This window comes from Myotis yumanensis, unplaced genomic scaffold (assembly GCF_028538775.1).
Source record: "Myotis yumanensis isolate MYYU_CA2020_CCGP unplaced genomic scaffold, mMyoYum1.0.hap1 SCAF_5, whole genome shotgun sequence".
Lineage (NCBI taxonomy): Eukaryota > Metazoa > Chordata > Mammalia > Chiroptera > Vespertilionidae > Myotis > Myotis yumanensis.
The window spans coordinates 83,697,987-83,718,682 of NW_027223756.1; the positions used below are offsets into that span (position 1 = coordinate 83,697,987).

General features: G+C 45.1%; 1 protein-coding gene and 1 pseudogene across 1 annotated transcript in view; both read left to right on the top strand.

Annotated features, from left to right (window-relative positions):
• LDLR (low density lipoprotein receptor) overlaps positions 1 to 20,696 on the top strand; it is a 41,837-nt gene that overhangs the window by 4,139 nt on the left and 17,002 nt on the right. The window contains 6 exon segments of the mRNA XM_070416064.1: positions 6,144 to 6,266; positions 7,295 to 7,417; positions 11,181 to 11,419; positions 11,421 to 11,568; positions 14,238 to 14,360; positions 19,405 to 19,527. Coding sequence (XP_070272165.1) covers positions 6,144 to 6,266; positions 7,295 to 7,417; positions 11,181 to 11,419; positions 11,421 to 11,568; positions 14,238 to 14,360; positions 19,405 to 19,527 — 879 coding nt within the window.
• LOC139009826 (DNA-directed RNA polymerase II subunit RPB11-b2-like) lies at positions 9,105 to 9,923 on the top strand (annotated as a pseudogene).

A 20,696-nucleotide genomic window follows, 5' to 3' on the forward strand; every position in this document is an offset into this window, starting at 1 on the left:
CAAAAAGACAGCAGACAGCCTCAATTAAGGTAGATATTGACCTTTGTATAGGAAGCTACAGGCCATGACTCGCTTTTAGTTAGGAATTTTCTGTGTCAGATCATCCTGTGCGGTTACTCTCAGCCTCTGAGTTTGTAAGGCCTGCCATGCGGGCCTCCCAGGCTTTAATTTCGTCAGGTTTAGTGTGTGGCTCCTTCGTCCACAAGTAGCACGGGACAGCAAACATCGAAAGCATTTACTACCTCATTTGTGTGTTGGAGAAAAAGCAGAAATGTGTATTCTCCTTTTCTGTTTCGATAACTTGGTTCCTGATTTGTCACTCATAACCGGAGCAATTTAAGGGCTAGAATTTAGAGATTGGGGGGTTGGGTGGGGTGCAGTGCTTCCGTAATTTTAAGCATCCCCAGCAGGAGATATAAAAGTGTGTGCTCCCTTTTGCTTTTGCTGAAATGTAAATGAAACTGACATAGGAAATCCAAACCTTGCTTCTGCAATGGGGAGGAAACAAGAAAGATGTGCAGTTCCTTTGGGCTGTAGTGTTTAGAACAGAACCAGTCCTGTCTCCCACGGGGACACCCGTCTGATGTGTTGTTACCTGCTGCTGCCTGTGTTGTTGTTTTTAAAAAATTTTTAAACATTGATTTATTTTTTAGAGAGAGAGAGAAACTGATTGTGTTGTTCCACTTATTTATGCATTCATTGGTTGATGCTTGTATGTACCCTGATCGGGGATCGAACTCACAACCTTGGATTATCTGGACAATGCTGTAACCAACTGAGTTATCAGGCCAGGGCAGTGCTCCCTGTTTCCGGTTGCTGTTCCCACCAGCAATATGCTGCGACTTATTTCTCAGCCAACTGCTGTCTGACTGTACCTATAACAATAAAATCCATCCACTTTTCAAACATTGTCTGGAGCTGTTAGATGACCTGGTCTGATAGAAATAGGTAGTGGTGGGGTCTTCCTGTTGGTGAGGTCTTCAGCCACCTGTGACTAGCAGATATTTAGAGAACTATTACCAGGTGAAGGTTTGATGTCCAGGAAAGGAGTTTAATGTTGTTTTTTTAAATATATTTTTATTGATTTCAGAGAGGAAGGGAGAGGGAGAGATTGAAACATCAATGATGAGAGAGAATCATTGGTCGGCTGCCTCCTGCACGCCCCCTACTGGGGCTTGAGCCCACAACCGGGTATACCTGGTATACTCTGATAGGGAATTGAACTGTGACCTCCTGGTTCATAGGTCAATGCTCAACCACTGAGCCATGCAGGCGGGGCAGAATTTATTTTTCTTATCTTTATCCCTCTTTATTTATTTAAAAAATTTTAAAATATATTTTATTGATTTTTTACAGAGAGAAAGGGAGAGGGATAGAGAGTTAGAAACATCAATGAGAGAGAAACATTGATCAGCTGCCTCCTGCACACTCCCTACTGGGGATGTGCCTGCAACCAAGGTACATGCCCTTGATCGGAATCGAACCTGGGACCCTTCAGTCCGAAAGCCGACGCTCTATCCACTGAGCCAAACTGGTCAGGGCTCTTTATCCCTCTTTAAAGGACCTTAAGATATTACTATTATTTCCAGTGGCTCCTTTAGTTTGTAAAATAGGTCCTTGTGCAAAGGTCGGGTGGTGAGAGCATTAGTGGTGTGGACGAAAAAATGGTTCTACAGAAAGTAATCTCACAGGATGTTCTGATTCCTAGCTTGGCAGGTCATGGTGGGAAGTCACACCTCAGGCATGTAACTTCGAAAAGGCTTGTATTTGCCTTAAGCAAGCTCTGTCCGTTGTTTCTGTGCATCTAGTCAGTGATGGCGAACCTATGACACCTCTGACACGCGAACTCATTTTTTTGGTTGATTTTTCTTTGTTAAATGGCATTTAAATATATAAAATAAATATCAAAAATATAAATCTTTGTTTTACTATGGTTGCAAATATCAAAAAATTTCTATATGTGACACAGCACCAGAGTTAAGTTAGGGTTTTTCAAAATGCTGACACGCCGAGCTCAAAAGGTTCACCATCACTCATCTAGATTAAGACACTTGAAAAAAGCATAACCACCCTCAAGAGAGCACATAATCTTTCAGAGAGGAAGGAAGAGGGAGAGAGAGATAGAAACATCCACGATGAGAGAAAATCATTGATCAGCTGCCTCCTGCAAGTCCCCCACTGGGGATCGAGCCCACAACCTGGGCATGTGTCCTTGACCTGAACCAAACCTGGAACTTTTCAGTTCGCAGGCTGACACTCTATCCACTGAGCAAAACCAGCTAGGGCAAGAGAGAGAGAGAGCACATAATCTTGTTAACTGTCCTGTAATCCAATCCTCACCTTGCTTTCTCCTACTTTCATGTAATTTTACTGCCGTGTGGGCCTGACTCTCGAATGCATAAAAGAAACTGCACCACTGTCAGTTCTGCCCAGCATCTGAGGTCTTGTTTCCCTGGCTGGTGACTCAGTAGTTGGAGCAGAGTCCTGTGCACCAAAAGGTTTCAGGTTCAATTCCCAGTCAGGGCGAGTATGGGAGGCAACCCACTGATGCTTCTCTCTCACCTCTGTCTCCCCACCCCTCCCACCTTCCTCTCACTCGAAAATCAATTAAAAACAATAACATATCCTCCGGTGAGGATTTTTTAAAAATTCCCTACAGGTTTGGATGTTCTTATGTCTACCATGATAACCAAAGCTTGGCTAGCAATGGGAGGAGGGGGATGGTGACAGAAGCTCCTCCTCCAAGATCCTCATCACCAGTGCCCCTTGCCTGAACTTCCTGTATCGTTTTTTTCAAAGATTCCTCAAATTCCCATTGCTTTTTGCCCACCGTGTGTGCCACAGCAGCAAGAAGTGTCATTTCCTGCTTTCGGCATGATTACGATTATGATTCAGCTGTTTGTCACTGGGGTGTATTGTAGAGGCATCTCCAAAGGAGACACCCTGTTCTGATCAGTGGTTGGGCAATACAACTATCAGTACTGACGGCAGATTCCAAAGCTCAACTCACTGCCTTCGCTCTTCACCCCCTCTCTTCTGCTCTTGTCCTGGTCATCTGGGCCTTGTAATGAACACTTACCAAGTTATGTTGGTTCTTGGAAACAGTCCTTGTTTTTCTCTCTCATTATCACCTCTATCTTCCTCTGGGGCTTCCTCATATCTCTCCTAATCTCATCTGACTGGTTTCCTAATTCTTGGTAAGAGCATTGGAATTGAACTGTGAAGACCCAGTGTTTTTGTTTTGTTTTTTAAATTTAGATACAATATACTATAAAATGGATAGATAAGAAGTGAGCAAAAGTTCAGTGAGGTTTTTCTTAATTGAATTTTTATTATTATTTTTTAATATACTTTTATCGACCTTAGAGATAGAAGGGAGAGGGAGAGATGGAAACATTGATTGGCTGCCTCCTGCATGTCCTACTGGAGATCAAGCCTGCATCCCTGACTGGGAATCAATCCGGCAACCTCTTGGTTTCTGAGTCCACGCTCAATCACTGAGCCAAACCAGCCAGGCTAATTGAATTTTTAGAGAGAGAGGAAGGGAGTGGGAGAGAAAGAGAAACATCGATGTGAGAGAGAAACATTGATGTGAGAAACATTGATCAATTGCCTCTTGTACACATCAAACCTTCAATCTTTCAGTGCACAGGAGGACACTCAACCAATTGAGCCACACTCTATAGGATCAAGTGTGTGTGTGTGTGTGTGTGTGTGTGTGTGTGTGTGTGTGTGTGTGTTTTAAATATATTTTTATTGATTTCAGAGAGGAAAGGAGAGGGAGAGAGAGATAGAAACATCAGTGATGAGAAAGAATCAATCATTGATCAGCTGCCTCTTGCACACCCCCTACTCTGGGGCTTGAGCCAGCACCTGGGTATACACCCTAACTGGGAATCAAACTGTGACCTCCCTGTATCATAGGTCGATGCTCAACCACTGAGCCATGCCGGCCAGGCCAGTGAGTTTTTATAAACACCTGTTTTTATGTAATCACCTCCCATTTGGATATAGACTATGTCTAGCCTTTCAAAGAGTTTTCTTCTGACCCTTTCTCTAATTTAATTACTGCCCCCACACACCAGAGGCAACGGCTAATCTGAATTCTAATTTAGATTAGTTTTGCCTGAACTAGAACTTCGCATAAATGCAGAGTACATACCCTTGAACAAAATAAGTCAGACACAAGTAATGTTCAGCAAGTCACGTGTGTCAATACGTTTATCAGCTATTTGTCCCTTAAAATAAGAGGGGGAAGGGGAGTATTGATTTTTTAGAAAGGTAGGGAGAGGGAGAGAGAAACATCATAGGCTGCCTTCTGCACGCCCCCTACTGGGCATGTGCCCTGACTGGGAATCCAGCTGGTGACATGGGGTGATGCCTAAGCAACTGAGCTGCCTGGCCAGGGCCCAGATCCTGATCCTTCTTTAACGCCCAGAATGAAGAAGGAAAGGCTGCTCTCAGGGGCAGACAGCATCATTCAAGTATTTACTCTCTCCATTTCTTTTTGTCTGAGGTTTCTCCCAAGAATGGAATAACTTTCTGTAGATGTGAAGTCTGCTTCAACTTTGATGCATGTACCAGTATAAATTACCTTCGTGCAAAATGAGCTAATGATTACATTTCGCACAAACCATTAAACGATTTTTTTGGTTATAGCTAATGCTCAAAATCAATTGATAAAAGGAAAAGTCTTCTTACAAGGATAGTGGAACATTTAAGTAATATAGCCATCAATCAAAACTCATGTTATATACTATTTGCCTACAGAACATCTGACTTATGAGGAAAATCCTTCTAGCTGCTTTTATTGTTTTTCTCTTCCTTATTTATTCAATATAAAGCATGCTAACATAAGCCAGGTCAGAATTTTTATTGGCCTCATTGTTTTAGTTTACATAGGAAATCAAAGTTTATACTTTGAGCTTAAAAGATTATTATTATCAGGTAATTGCCAACCAAAAAAAAATTGGCTTTGATTCCAGTTTACCATATGCCTAGCAGTGCATTCTAATTTAAAGTATAGTATTCAAAAGGAAATGCAGTCAATATAATATATTTTTTTGTTAATTCTCACCAGAGGATATTTTTTCCATTGATTTTTAGAGAGTGTGGAAAGGAAGGAGGGGGAGAGGGAAGGGGGGAGAGAGAGAGTGAGAGAGAGAGAGAGAGGAACATTGATTGGTTGCTTCCCACACGCACCCCGACTGGGGCCAGGATCAAAGCTGCAATCCAGGTACATGCCCTTGAGAGGAAATTGAACCCGAGACCCTTGGGGGTACAGGCCGATGCTCTAACCACTTAGCAATGCTGGCCAGGACACAATCAATATAATTTTGATCTCTTTTCCAAGGTGCAAAAATCATGTATTTTAGGAAATTTCCCAGACACTTATTTCATCTTCATTTTTATCTAAAAATTTGAGTCTTTTAAAAAAATTGATTTGGAAAGAGAGAGACTGACTCCCTATTCCACTTATTTATGCATTCATTGGTTACTTCTTGTATGTGCCCTGACCTTGGCATATCGGGACACTGCTCTAACCAACTGAGCTGCCCGGCCAGGGCCCAAGTGTTTTTCTAGGAAAATTTTCTCTTATTAGACCTAAGGCTACTGTTTCTGTTCCATTTCTTTTGCTCTGATGTTGAGATATTTGATTACCTTTGTTGCTGGGTTTCTGCTCTCTGGCCTCCACATTGATAATTTATCATAATTTTTCTTTCTATTTCCACTCTACCTACTGGAGAAAACTCAAGTTTTAATGATTTTGCACTGTCAATTTTCGTCATTACTGTTTCCGATACAGGCTTATAATATGCTAAATAATTTTCTTTACAAATGTACATGAAAGTTCTAATATTTTGTCCCCAGATCCCAGTGAATTTGTACTTTGGACTCAACAAACCATTATGTTGAAGACTTACACTTTGTTGACAAGTCTCACTTTTGGATGTTTTTTTGCATCCTCCGCTATGCTTTTGGTTCGTGAAATTTAACTTGTACATGTTTCGTTTCCTGGGAACCAGACTGTTATAATAGGGTTATATTTCTGGTTTGTCCTTTAGTTGGCAGGAAACAGACATAGGTAGTGTGGTCAGTTTCTGATCCTGGCATTGAATCTTTCTTCCCCTTTTCTCTCTTAGTGGAAGGCAATTGTGAGAGAAACGAGTTCCAGTGCCAAGATGGGAAATGCATCGCCTACAAGTGGGTTTGTGATGGGAGTGCCGAGTGCCAGGACCAGTCTGATGAATCCCCGGAGACATGTAGTGAGTCCCCTTTGGGTATTACACCCATCCCAACACTTAAAAAAAAAAAAAAAATATATATATATATATATATATATATATATATATATATGATTGATTTCAGAGAGAAAGGAGCTAGAGATAGAAACATCAATGATGAGAGAGAATCATTGATTGGCTGCCTCCTGCATGCCCCACACTGGGGATTGAGCCTGCAACCCAGGCATGTGCCCTGACTGGGAATCGAATCATGACCTCCTGGTTCATAGATCAACACTCAACCACTGAGCCACACCAGCAGGGGCCCCAACCCTTTTTGATGATAGCAGGGAACAGATGAGGTAGATTTCGGCCATTAGATTGATATGTTCAACCATGAATTGGGAGGTGGGGAGCAAAGATATCACTAGAACAACCCTTGGATAGCTCTTTTAAAAAATTGTTTTGAGGGGTAATTCACATAAACAAAATTAACCATTTTAAAGTGACCAGTTCACTAGCATTAATGCATTTGCAATGTTGTGCAACCACCACCTCTATCTCATTCCAAAACCTAGCGTCTGATTTTTAACAAACTCCATTAAATTTTGACCCAGAAAGGTGGGATTGGCACCTTTTTTCTGAAAACTCTGGGTTCTAAAATAGATCCAGATAGAAGCATGGAACAGACTATAGAGTCTAAGAGGGAAGGCTCTGGGTTCTAAAATAGATCCAGAGACATAGAAGCATGGAACAGAGTACAGAATCTCAGTGGGAAGGGGGAAGGGTGGGTGAGTGGGAAAAGGTTAACCAAAGAACTTGTACGCATATATGCATAACCCATGGACACAGACAATAGGGTGGTGAAGGCCTGGGGTGGGGGTGGGGGTGGGGGCAGGCTAGAAGGAGTCAATGGAGGGAAAATGGGGACCTATGTAATATTTTCAACAATAAAGATTTAATTTAAAATAAAATACACGCAAAAACTGGGTTCTTCCTTGCACAGCTAGGACTGGGGAAGCAGACTGGCCTTCCCTTTGAGTTAAGACTCAATCCTGTTTCTCCCACAGAGTCTGTCACCTGTAAGGTGGAGGACTTCAGCTGTGGGGGTCGCATCAACCGTTGTATTCCTGAGTTCTGGAGATGTGACGGCCAGATAGACTGCGAGAATGGCTCGGACGAGCAAGGCTGTTGTAAGTGTGGCCCCTCACTGGCAGCCCACATGCCAGAATGTCCATGTGGCCCCATGGGCTTCTGGCTGCTATCAGAGCTGGTTCCCCAAGCAGCCCTGACTGGTGTGGATCAGCTGCTCTTCACTCGGCTCCACCTCCTGGGAGCGGATACCAAGCCCCCTCCCTCCCATTGAAGCCCACCTCGGCCTGAAGGTATTGCAGCCAGTAGTCATGGCGCCCCTGTTAGGGTTATCAGCACATTCGGTGAGGTTGTCCTTGCCACATGGCATATGCTTCCGTCAGTGAGCCACTATGACCACCGTCAGCCACCCCAGGAGGCTAAGCACACAGTAGGTATTCACCCACCAAGATCACTCATCCAACTAACCACTAAGAGGAGGAAAGCTTCACCAAAGAAACAGACTTCTTCAAAGAAACAAGACCAAGAATCCTGGAGGGGAATTCACTTTGGAGCTGGGTGTCTGTCTTGGCTCTTTGATTTTATGTATTACTAGAGGCCAGTGCACGAAATTTGTGCATGGGGGGGGGGGGGCGCACCCCCCCCCCCCTCCCCAGCCTGCACCCTTTCCAATCCAGGACCCCTCGGGGGATGTCCAACTGCTTCTCGAAATCTGGGACCGCTGGCTCTTAACCACTCACCTGCCTGCCTGCCTGATCGCCCCTAACTGTTCCCCTACCGTCCTGATTGCCCCTAACTGCCTCTGCCTCACCCTGCACCTGGGACCCAGGCTTCTCTCTCTCTGGCCAGCCACAGACACCCAGAACCTGGGCTGATTTCGCCTGAGTCAGCCACAGCTGCGGGGGACCGTAGGGCGGGCGGCTTGTCCCTCTCCCAGGCTGCAGCCTGGCTGGTCCCCATTCCTCTCTCACAAGTTCCTTTGTGCCTTGCTGGTCTGCATTCCTCTCTTGCAAGCTCATTTGTGCCTGGCTGGTCCCCATTCCTCACTTGAGAGCTCATTTGTGCCTGGTTGGTCCCCATTCCTCTCTCCCCAGTGTTGAGTGTCTGCGCCGTTATGGAGTGATGATGTGCTGGCATGAGGGTGTGATGACCATTTGCATCTTAGCTCTTTATTATATAGGATTATTATTGTTTTTTCACTTGTGTAGATTTTTTTTTCAAAACCAAAATAATGAAAAAAATAACTAAGATCACATTAACTCTTCAAATTCACAAAATATAAAAGTCCTTAAAATATTTTTTAAAAGATTTTAAAATTGATTTTGAGAGAGAGAGAGAGAGAGAGAGAAAGAGAGAGAGAGAAACAGAAACATCAATGTGAAAGAGAAGCATGGCTTGGCTGCCTCCTGCACGTCCCCAACCGGGGATCGATCCTGAAACCCGGAGATGTGCGCTGACTGAAATCGAACCCGCAATCTTTCAATGCACAGGACAATGCCCAGCCAACTGAGCCACACCATCCAGGGCCTTAAGAGATTAAAAAAAAAAAAAATCAACAACAAAATGGTTTACTTGCATTTATCTTAGAAATACACAACTGTATATACAAATAAATAACCTTCATTAGTAGTCATCTAATGAAATGACTTCTTGGGGAACATTTTAAAATAAAATGGATAAGTGTTATTTCCCAGACACTCTTAATTTTCCTTCCGGTTTCATTGAGATATAATTGACATATAACATTGTGTAAGTGTAAGCTCTGGAGGTGGCTGTGGCACTAGGATGATGAACGCCCCTCCAGCCTTCAAGCATTCTTGCTGTTCGGAAGCGAGAAGATCATCATTAACAAGGACACCAAGGTATTCAATGCCTGTTTTTTCACCATCAACGAAGATCATACACTAGGAAACATTATTAAATCACAGCTGTTGAAGGACCCACAGGTGCTGTTTGCTGGCTACAAAGTCTCCTACCCCTTGGAGCACAAAATCGTCTTCTGTCTTCCGTGTGCAGACCACACCAGACTATAGCCCCCAGCAGGCCTTCGCCAGTGCCACCCAGGCCTCATCAGCAAGCTCTTTCTGCTGGATTAAGAGTGATTCCAGGTGGCCATCAAAGACAAGCAAGAAGGAACTGAAAATTTTTTTAAAAAGAAGGAACTGAATAGTAGGCTAGGAGGGGTCTTGCTTGGCCAGTTCCTACCCTGCACTGGGACCTTCTCTAGGCACCAAGTGGAGGAGAACAGCTTGTCCCAGCCATGGGCCTCCTTGGAGACATGCTGGAGGGCCCCTCCCCCCACACCGATGTGTCTTGTACACAGATTCTGTAGCATCTTCCTAATAAAGTGGCAGGAAAAGACCCGGATGTGAGCTGAGGCTGAGGTGACTTCACAGCTAATGGATCGTCAGACTCAGTGGAGGTGGATGACCTGACTCAAGGACACTCAGGGGCCACATTTCAGAGTGCATTGGCCCAGAGACCCAGATTTCTATCTGAGAGGGTGGCAGGAACAAACTCATTCTGAACCAAGAACTGGGAACCCGGGGGGCTGCTGGGGAGGCAGCCTAGAGCAGAAGGAAACTGAAAACCTGTGTGCTTCCATGAGTCTCTGCTGGAGAAGCTTTAGCTGCCAGGTCAGCCCGTGTTAGTGCAGCAACACCAGATGGGGCCCACAAACAGCTTTCCCAGGCTTCTCGCTTTTTAAAATATATATATTATATATACACTTTACTTCAGAGAGGAAGGGAGAGGGAAAGAGAAACATCAATGATGAGAGAGAATCATTGATTGGCTGCCTCCCGCACGCCCCCCTACTAGGGATTGAGCCTTCAACCCCGGCATGTGTCCTGCCCGGGAATCGAACCTTGACCTCCTGGTTTAGAAATCGACACTCAACCACTGAGCCATGCCGGCAGGGCTCCCAGGCTTCTCTTATATAGAGAGAGTTTAATAAAAAATATTCACCAATGAAAACAACAAAAAATATCCATGAAAGTTTAAAGAGTATGACTTGAGACATGATGATTTGATACACATGTATATCTGGCCTCTGTACCAACAGGTTTCACCTCCATTGACGCAACCAACTGCAGATTGAAAATATTGCAGGGGGAGGAGAGAAATTCCAGAATGTTCCCGAAAGCAAAACTTGAATTTGCCATAAGCCGAGAACTATCCCAAATTTATGCAAATGAAGTGATGTGTAGGCATAACCTGCTGGGGCCTATATACAAATATAGTTTATATGCAAATATAGGTTTTATGCAAATACAGATATATAAGGGACTTGATTGAGCATCTTGGATTTTGGTATCTGTAGGGTTTCTGGAACCAATCCCGGTAGGATCCCGAGAGATGATTATATTGTGAAATGATTACCACAGTAGGACTACTTAACATCTCTATCAACTCACATAATTACCGCTTTTTGTTTTTGTTTTTGGAGCGGGGTGTGTCTCATTTAATAATAGCAAACCCTTAATCAGCCATTCTTGCGAGCCAGCCCAACCTGAGAGCTGTACTCACCAGTCCTGCTAATAAATCCCTGAGGCAGGAGGGGGCCCAGAATGGGGGGGGGGGGGGGCCGGGGACGGGGGGGGGGGGTACACCGGGTCCGCTGGTGGTCTGTGAGGTTCGAAAGGTTGGCGACCGCTGGTTTAAGGAAACCTTTGGAGCAGCGGTTGCCAACTGGAGAGTCCGAGGTTCCCAGCCTAGAACCCCTGACTGCTATCTCCCGCCTCTCCAGGGACCAGTAACTGGGGCCTGGCCTCTTCTCTCAGTGTCCCCATCTGTGGAATGGACTTGTGTAGGGAGGCAGAGGCTCCCGGTGACCGGGTCTTCATCTCCCTTCCGTCCCCACAGCCCCCAAGACCTGTTCCCCAGACGAGTTCCGCTGCCGTGACGGCAACTGCATCGCCCCAGAGTTCGTCTGCGACTTGGACCGAGACTGCCTGGACGGCTCGGACGAGGAATCCTGCCCCGCGCCCACCTGCGGCCCCGCCAGCTTCCAGTGCAACATCTCCTCCTGCATCCCCGAGCTGTGGGCCTGCGACGGCGACCCCGACTGCGATGACGGCTCCGACGAGTGGCCGCAGAACTGCGGGGGGCCGCAACACGTCGGCCAAGCACGGCGACGAGCCCTGCGTGGCCAGCGAGTTCCACTGCCGCCGCAGCGGCGAGTGCATCCACCGGAGCTGGCGCTGCGACGGCAGCGCGGACTGCAAGGACAAGTCCGACGAGGAGAACTGCGGTGAGGGCGCCCTCCCCGCCCCCGTCCCGGTCTCCGTGCTTTCAAGGGGTTAAATGATCTCAAATCACTTGCCTATTTAATTAATCTTTTTTTTTTTGAGAGGGGAGGAAGCCACAGCTGCAGGATTGTTTTGGTTCAGAAAGAATCCTGGGCTCCAGGCCTGGCTGGGGGCGTGGAGCTGAGTGACCCTCGGCCAAGGACGCCCCCGCACTGCGCGGTGGCGTCCTCCCGGGTAGGATGGGGCAATGGCGTGGCCTTGGCGGCCGGGATTAGAGTCCGCCGCCGCCCAGTAGCACGTTCTGTGATGGCGGAGGCGTCCTGTGTCTGTACCGCCCAGTACAGGAGCCTCTAGCCAACGCGACTGGAGAACAGAATTCCTGCGCTGGAGACAGTGCAGATCGGGGCTCTGGCCCTGTGTCCCTGCTCCTGGACCCCACAGGCCGCTATTTCCAGGCTGGCGATGTGGAGTCACTGTGAATCCACAAGGTCTTTCCCTTTTTGTGTCAGTTTCCATCGAGTTGTACTCGCCAATAAGGTGTAATTAGACCTTTGAAAGTCACGTTTTAAAAACAATGCATGATGTTGTATGTGGTCTGTTCTAAAACTTAACACAAGCTCATTTAATCCCCATCACTTGTGAACAGGCCCCCCCCCTCCACCCCCCCCACCCCCCCCCCCCCCCCCACCGCACACGCACACACACACTCTTTACAGATGGGGAAACCGAGGCACAGAAAGGCCGAATAATTTTCTGAGAAAACACATACTTGAGAAAACGAGAAATCCCATCCTCCTATCATTTTAACTGTCATCAGAGTTCAGGCTTCGCTAAAGTTACCTTTGGTGGTTGTTTTTTCTTTGATGCGAAGATATACATATGGGTTCCAAAGAGGATCATTCCCCTTTTTACATATCACAGCAGAGCAAGTGTCCACTTGAACATACGGAGTGCCAAAAATTTGGAAATATTATTTTAAAAGTGGAAGGGGTTCATTCTGCTCACAGATTTATTATCTCTTCTCACTCACATCCTGAAATCAAAATTTTAAATTGTAGATCTTTTTATTGTGAAATACAACCCAAAGGAAAGTACAGTGGGGCCTTGACTTACGAGTGTCCCGACTAACAAGTTTTTCGAGATATGAGCCGTCTCTCGGCCGATTTTTTGCTTTGAGTTGCGAGCTAAAATTCAGGTTACGAGCCAGCTTCAGATACCCCACCACTAGTTGGCTCAGCGAACATCACAGTGAATGCCACAACATCAGCCCAGCATCACGTGTCTCACTTGTTCACTTTTTGATTTGACATACGAGTAATTTGAGTTACGAGCTCCGTCACGGAATGAATTAAACTCGTAAGTCAAGGCCCCACTGTACATAAAAGAACATATAACTTAACGACTTAGCACAAAGTAAGTCCTGTATGAGGTCAAGGTCAGGACCATGGCAGTACCCTATTCTAGTCACCATGTACATCCTCTGAGTTTTAATCGTAATGTCTTTTATCACATGGTGTCATGTCATCAATATTTCATATATTTGTAGTCTCAGTCATTTGAACAACTGCATTATACTCGGTGGTATTGATCTAATTTAGCATGATTTACTTGGGTTGTCTCTGTCTAGATTGGGACCATATCATTGTTTTTCTGCTGAGAATGGCTCCTTGGATTTATAGTTTTCTTTTCTTTTTTTAAAATATATTTTTATTGATTTCAGAGAGGAAGGGAGAGGGAGAGAGAGAGATAGAAACATCAATGAGGAGAGAGAATCATTGATTGGCTGCCTCCTGCATGCCCCCCACTGGGGATCAAGCCCGCAACCCGGGCATGTGCCCTTGACCGGAATCGAACCTGGGATCCACTGAGCCAAACCAGCCAGGGCTATTTTATTTCTTTTTCTTTTTTTAAAAAACAACAACAACCCTGTTTTCATTGATTTCAGGGAGAGGGAGAGGTAGAGAGAGATAGAAATGTCAATGATGAGATAGAATCACTGATTGGTTGCCTCCTGCAGGCCCCGTACTGGGGATTGAGCCCTCAACTCAGTCATATGCCCTGATGGGAATCAAACTGTGACCTCCTGGTTCACAGGTCAATGCTCAACCACTCTGCCACACTGGCCGGTGTATAGTTTTTTAATGAATTATGTGATCTAAAAAAGCATGTGAAGCAAAACTGGAAAGAAGTCTAGGAAAACCTTGATGGCTGTGGTGGGATATTTGGGTTCCGGGTGCTTTCCTCCCCTTTCCAATTTTCCAAACTTGGCTGTGTTGCTTTAGTAATAATTTTTCATGATTCTTCTTCATGAAGGAAAAAAGTACTGTTGCCATAAAAGAAAGGAAATCGTCTAAAATCTACATTGGTTACATCTGAGAATACAAAAATAGATGCACCTGGGGAGTTTTCCTCCATGTTGGGAAGGAAGGCCGCCTCTTTCCTTTTTTTCCTGCTCAAAGAAGCAGATAAAATGGATAGCCACTGTCTCCTACAGGTGACGGAGGCTGGGTGTGTTTTTCCATGTCTAAGGCTCCTCCATTTACATGCTGTCCCCAAGGCCCAGGGCAGCCGACTCCTGTAGGGCTGTCGGAAAATGGCTTCTTCAGTGATGGGGAGTCTTGCGTCTCCGCCTCTCCTTGAGAAAAATCAACACGTGCTCTGTCTTTCCTAGCTGTGGCCACATGCCAGCCCGACGAGTTCCAGTGCTTCGATGGGACCTGCATCCATGGCAGCCAGCAGTGTGACAGGGAGCATGACTGTAAGGACATGAGTGATGAGCTTGGCTGCATCAATGGTGAGCTCCGTGCCTTGACAGCCCTACACCGTGGCAGAATACGGGGGTACAAGCAGGGTGGATCCCAGAGCAGGGCAGGGGCTCCCAGGTCAGCCCCACACCAGCTGTGCGTCCTCCGGCAAGTTACTTGACCCCTCTCTGAAAAAAATGTGCGTAATGAAAGCCCCTACTTCAGGACTGTGAGACTTAATGAGGTCAGAGTGTACAAAGCCCATATCGTTGAGCTCAGAGTTATATGCGAAATACAATTCCATGTAAAAGACTTTCCTGAATTTACAACACAGCAATTCCACTCCTGGGAATGCCCCCGGGAGAAACTTGTCCCCATGCACGAGGAGCTCGGCTCTGGAAGGTTCAGAGAAGCACTGTGCTGATAGCAAAACCCTGGAAGCCGCCCAAATGTTCATCGGCAATAGAATTAATTTAAAATTTTAATTGTGGTAAATACACATAACGTAAGGATATTGCTTTTTTAAAAAATAATTTTTATTTATTTTTTTTATTGATTGATTTTTAGAGAGGAAGAGAAAGAGAAAGGGAGGGGGAGAGAGAGACACATCGATTTGTTGTTCCACTTACATTCATTAGTTGTTTCTTTTTTTTTTAAAATATATATTTTTATTGATTTCAGAGAGGAAGGGAGAGGGAGAAAGAGATAGAAACATCAATGATGAGAGAGAATCATTGATTGGCTGCCTCCTGCACGTCCCCCACTGGGGATCGAGCCCGAAACCTGGGCATATGCCCTGACCGGGAATCGAACCAGTGACCTCCTGGTTCCTAGGTCGACCCTCTATTGCTGAGCTACACCCGGCTGGGCTAGTTGTTTCTTGTATGTGCCCTGACAAGGGATGGAACCTGAAACCGTGCATTTTGGAATGATGCTCTAATGATATCAACTGAACTACTCAGCTAGGGCCAGGATACTGCTTTTTATATTTTTCTTATGGGCCTGGCCAACGTGTTCAGTGGTTAGAGTGTAGCCCACACACCAAATGGTCTCGGGTTCGGTTCCCGGTCAAGGGCATGTGCCTGGGTTGCAGATTTGTTTCCAGGCCGGAGGATTAAAAAAAAAAAAAAGCATTATGTTATTTAGAGACTGAAACAATTTAGTGAATAAAGAGTTAAAGTTTGATAATGCACTACCTTTTTAAAAATTATGGTAAAGTACCTACAACATAAAATTTACCATTTTAACCATTTTTTTAAAGGAAGTCCTTCAAGCAGGACTTATTTTTATTTTATTTTATTTTTTAATATATTTTTATTCATTTCAGAGAGGAAGGGAGAGGGAGAGAGAGACAGAAACGTCAATGGTGAGAGAGAACCATCGATTGGCTGCCTCCTGCACACGCCTTACTAGGGATGGAGCCTGCAACCCAGGCATGTTCCCTTGACCAGAGTCTAACCCAGGACCCCTAAGTCCGCAGGCCGACGCTCTATCCACTGAACCAAACCAGCTAGGGCTATTTTAACCATTTTTAAGTGTCCAGTTCTGTGGCATTCAGTACATTCACATTGTTATGCAGCCTTCACCACCATCCATCTCCAGAACTTGGTCTTCCCAAACTGAAACTCTGCCCCTATTACACACTCACTCCCCATCCCCTCTCCCCAGCCCCCACTTTCTGTCTCTATGAATGTTACTGCTCTAGGATATAAGTGAAATCATACAGTGTTAGTCCTTTTGTATCTAGCTTATTTCATGAGCATAATGCCCTCCAGATGCACCCACATTGTAGCAGGTGTTAGAATTGCCTTCCTTTTTAAGGCAGAGTAATATTCCATTGTATGGATGGACCACATTATGTTTACCCAGTTATCAGTTGACGGACACTTGGGTTGCTTCCATCTTTGGCTATTGTGAATAATGCTGCTATGAACACGGGTGTATGAAAATAATGTTAAAGTGGTGATGTAGTCACCAGTGGACTATCACGCATACAGCTCAGAAAATGAGGCCAGAGCTCTCAGGCTGCAGGTGAACCTCATAACTTCACTTGATCTTCGCCTAAAGGCCGAGAAGCAATTGAACCTCATAACTTCAGCAAGAAGCAAGTTGCAGGTGATTACTGAATACAGTTATTTTACAAGACTCGAAAACAAGCGAAATTCACTAATATATTGTTCATTCCTACATGTTGATAAAACTATTAATGAAAAACATAAGAGAATGGTAAACCCAAAGTTCAGGATCATTGTTACCTCTGAGGGTGTAGCAGAGGGTAGCAGGGTGGGATGGATAAGGGCGTGTTATAATCTAGGTCTGGGCTCTGCAAACCTGTACCATAAAAGGCCAGTTAGTAAATATTTTATGGACCACAGTCTCTGCACTCAATTCTGCTGTTGTTGCTAGAAAATAGTCATAGACAGTATGTAAATGAATAGGGATGCGTGTCAATAAAACTTAAAAAAAAATTTTTTTATTGCCCTGGCTGGTTTGGCTTAGTGGATAGAGTGTCAGTCTGTGGACCTAAGGGTCCCGGGTTCAATTCCAGTCAAAGGCACATACCTCGGTTGCAGGCTCCTCCCCAGCCTGGGCCCTGGTATTGATTTCAGAGAGGAAGGTAGAGGGAGAGAGAGATAGAAACATCAAGGATGAGAGATAATCATTGATCGGCTGCCTCATGCACACCCCACACTGGGGATCGAGCCCACAACCTAGGCATATGCCCTGACAGGGAATCAAAATGTGACCTCCTGGTTCATAGGTCAACACTCAACAACTGAGCCATACCAACTGGGCTAAAACTTTTTAAAAATATATATATATAGTTTTTATTGATTTCAGAGAGGAAGGGAGAGGGAGAGATAGAAACATCAATGATGAGAGAAAATCATTGATTGGGTGCCTCCTACAAGCCCCACACTGGGGATCAGATCGAGCCTACAACCTAGGCATGTGCCCTTGACTGGAATTGAACCTGGGACCCTTCAGTCCACAGGCTGACACTCTATCCACTGAACCAAACCAGCTAGGGCTGGGCTAAAACTTTTCATCTATATATATAAAAGGCTAAGTGACCGACTGTACGTCTGTCCAACCGTCCAACTGGCCAGTACATATGACGCACACTGGCAATTTAAAAATAAACGTTGACTTGCACATGCGCGACCTATAAAGCTCTGGCTGGCGCCAAAATGCACGAGTGTATTTTGATCTGTCGTTGATTGTGAATTTGGTGGGAGTTTTTTTGTTTGTTTTTTTCTTTCAGAATACACAAATGTGTTTTTATTGATAAAGAATGTTTTTTACATTATTGTTAACTTAACCAAAAATTTTTGGTTGTTTTTAATGGTACTAGATTTATTATCAAAAGATTGCAACCTAATATAATCGAAGCTGAAGTATTAACAGGATTTGTGGCAGGAGAGGTTGTTCTGATTCCAAGAATTGAATTTGTGCCCATCTGACACTGGCCTCCCATTTAAATTAATTTGAAGACAGTTTCCCTTGATGCCAGCATTTGTGATGACTGTTAATAAATCACAAGAACAAACTCTAGACAGAGTAGGCATATTCCTACCTGCACCCATTTTCGCACATGGTCAGTTATATGTTGCTTTCTCTCGAGTTCGATGAGTGTGTGACATTAAAATTAAAGTTGTAAATACTTCATCACAAGGGAAACTAGTCAAGCACTCTGACAGTGTTTTTACTCTTAATGTGGTGTACAGGGAGATATTAGAATAAGTTTAATCAATTTATCAGTCATTATTTTATTTCTTTAAAATATATTTTATTGATTTTTTATGGAGAGGAAGGGAGAGGGATAGAGAGTTAGAAACATCAATGAGAGAGAAACATCGATCAGCTGCCTCCTGCACACCCCCTACTGGGGATGTGCCCGCAACCAAGGTACATGCCCTTGACCGGAATTGAACCTGGGCCCTTTCAGTCCGCAGGCCAATGCTCTATCCACTGAGCCAAACTGGTTAGGGCAGTCATTATTTTTATCAATGTTGTTTTTATGTCATGTTTTTGTTGTTTTTATATCATGTCTTTGTTGTTATATCATATTGTTATTGTTTATTTATCAATCAATTTATATATTATTTTCATATACATTTTACTAATTTTCTTTCATCTCCGACACTTCTATTATAGAGAAAGGGCGAATAGCGATCTTAAAATATTTCTTCTAATTAATTTCCTTTCAATGTGCACAATCCATGCACCAGGCCACTAGTATTTAAATATACAAGCAGTGGGTAGATTTGCCCTTCTTTCCTAGTTTGCCCAGTCCTGCTCTTGGTGACATTCTAATTCTGTTTTTTTGTTTGTTTGTTTGTTTGTTTTTTACTTTAAAAAAATATTTTTTTTATTGATTTCAGAGAGGAATGAAGAGGGAGAGAGAGATAGAAACATCCATGATGAGAAAGAATCATGGATTGGCTGCCTCCTGCAAGTCCCCCACTGGGGATTGAGCCCACAACCCGGGCATGTGCCCTTGACCAGAATCGAACCTGGAACCTTTCAGTTTGCAGGCCAGTGCTCTATCCACTGAGCCAAACCGGCTAGGGCGACATTCCAATTCTTAAACTGGGTTTACGAGTGTTCAATAGTTAGTAGGTTTTATTACTGAATACATTTGCATACAATCTTGTACAAATTATTATATTACTAGAGGCTCAGTGCACAAAAATTCGTGCACTTGGGGGGTCCCTCAGCCCGGCCTGCGCCCTCTCCCAGTCTGGGAGCCCTCTGGGGGGCCTAAGCTGCAGTCTGGCCTCCCTCTGGAGGAGGCAACCAGCGGACAGATAAGGGGACAGCGCCAACCTGGTGAGCAGCTGGCCCCGCCCCCCATCACCCCTCCGCCACCGGTCACCACCACCCCCTGATCACCGTCCCCTCCCTCTGCCCACTGGCACCCGCCTTGGCTGGCCTGGCACTGCCCAATCGCTGGCCCCACCTCCCGCCAACCGGTTGTTCCGCCACTGGGTTGTTTTGCATACAGTATTAGGCTTTTATTATATAGGATTAAAAAGTACTAAACAGGGTCCTGCAGCTCAGAGCACTGACCCTCTTCTTTGGCTCTCATAGTGACTCTGTGTGAGGGCCCCAACAAGTTCAAGTGCCACAGTGGCGAATGCATTGCCATGGACAAAGTGTGCAACTCGGTCCGGGACTGCCGGGACTGGTCAGATGAGCCCCTCAAGGAGTGTGGTGAGCCTCGGGGGGCAGACAGCTCTCGGAGCTCGTGGGGAGCTGGAAGCGGGACCCAGACATGGGCGCTGTGGGCTGCAGGGCTCAACCCACCCATGCCCCCAAGTGCTTTGGCTCTGGGACCAGACAGATGTGGGGGTCTTGGGGAAAGTGGCTTTGCTCCAAGCCTCAGTTTTCACAACTGTAGGATGGGACCATAGTTGCTCATACATCCTTGGACTGCTGGGGATTGGCCGATGGGATACTTGTAAAGTTTCAGCAATGTTCTGTGACCTGTAACCGTGTAAATGTTTGGATGTTTCCAGTGCTATAGTCTCTTGTGCAACCAGTCAACTAGGCCATTTTAGCAGAAAAGCAACCACATGAATGCATTTGTACACACATAAGTTCCAAGAAAACTTTATTATGGACACTGAAATTTGAATTTCATAGACTTTTTATGTGGTGTGAAATATTTTTATTTTGATTAATTTTTTAAAATATATTTTATTGATTTTTTACAGAGAGGAAGGGAGAGAGATAGAGAGTTAGAAACATCAATGAGAGAGAAACATCGATCAGCTGCCTCCTGCACATCTCCCACCAGGGATGTGCCCACAACCAAGGTACATGCCCTTGACCGGAATCGAACCTGGGACCTTTCAGTCCGCAGGCCGACGCTCTATCCACTGAGCCAAACCAGCTTCGGCTTGATTAATTTTTGAGAGCACATTTATTAACATTGCAGGTGAACCTCATAATTTCACTTGATCTTAGCCTAAAGGCCGAGAAGCAGTTGGATCTCTGCACTGGGAACAGGGAAACAAGGAAGGGTTCAGAGTAGAAGAAGGCACAGGAGGAGCATAGGGGGGCTGCTTTGGCTCTAGAAATGTTATAGGAAAGATGTGAGCCGAGGCAGGGCTACCTGAGCTCCCTGGGAATCAGAGAAAAGGGGCCTTGGAGACAGGTTCAGGGGGTCACCCTGGTGCACATTGCTCCCCTGGGAGCAAGTCTCGTGCAGACCCTTAGAGATTAGGAGATGCCACCTGTTAGGGAAGAGGGAGGGAGGGAAAGGCATGGGTGTGCTCCTGGGAGGGAGACCACACCAATTCTTTTTATTTTTAATATATTTTTATTGATTTTTTACAGAGAGGAAGGGAGAGAAATAGAGAGTTAGAAACATCTATGAG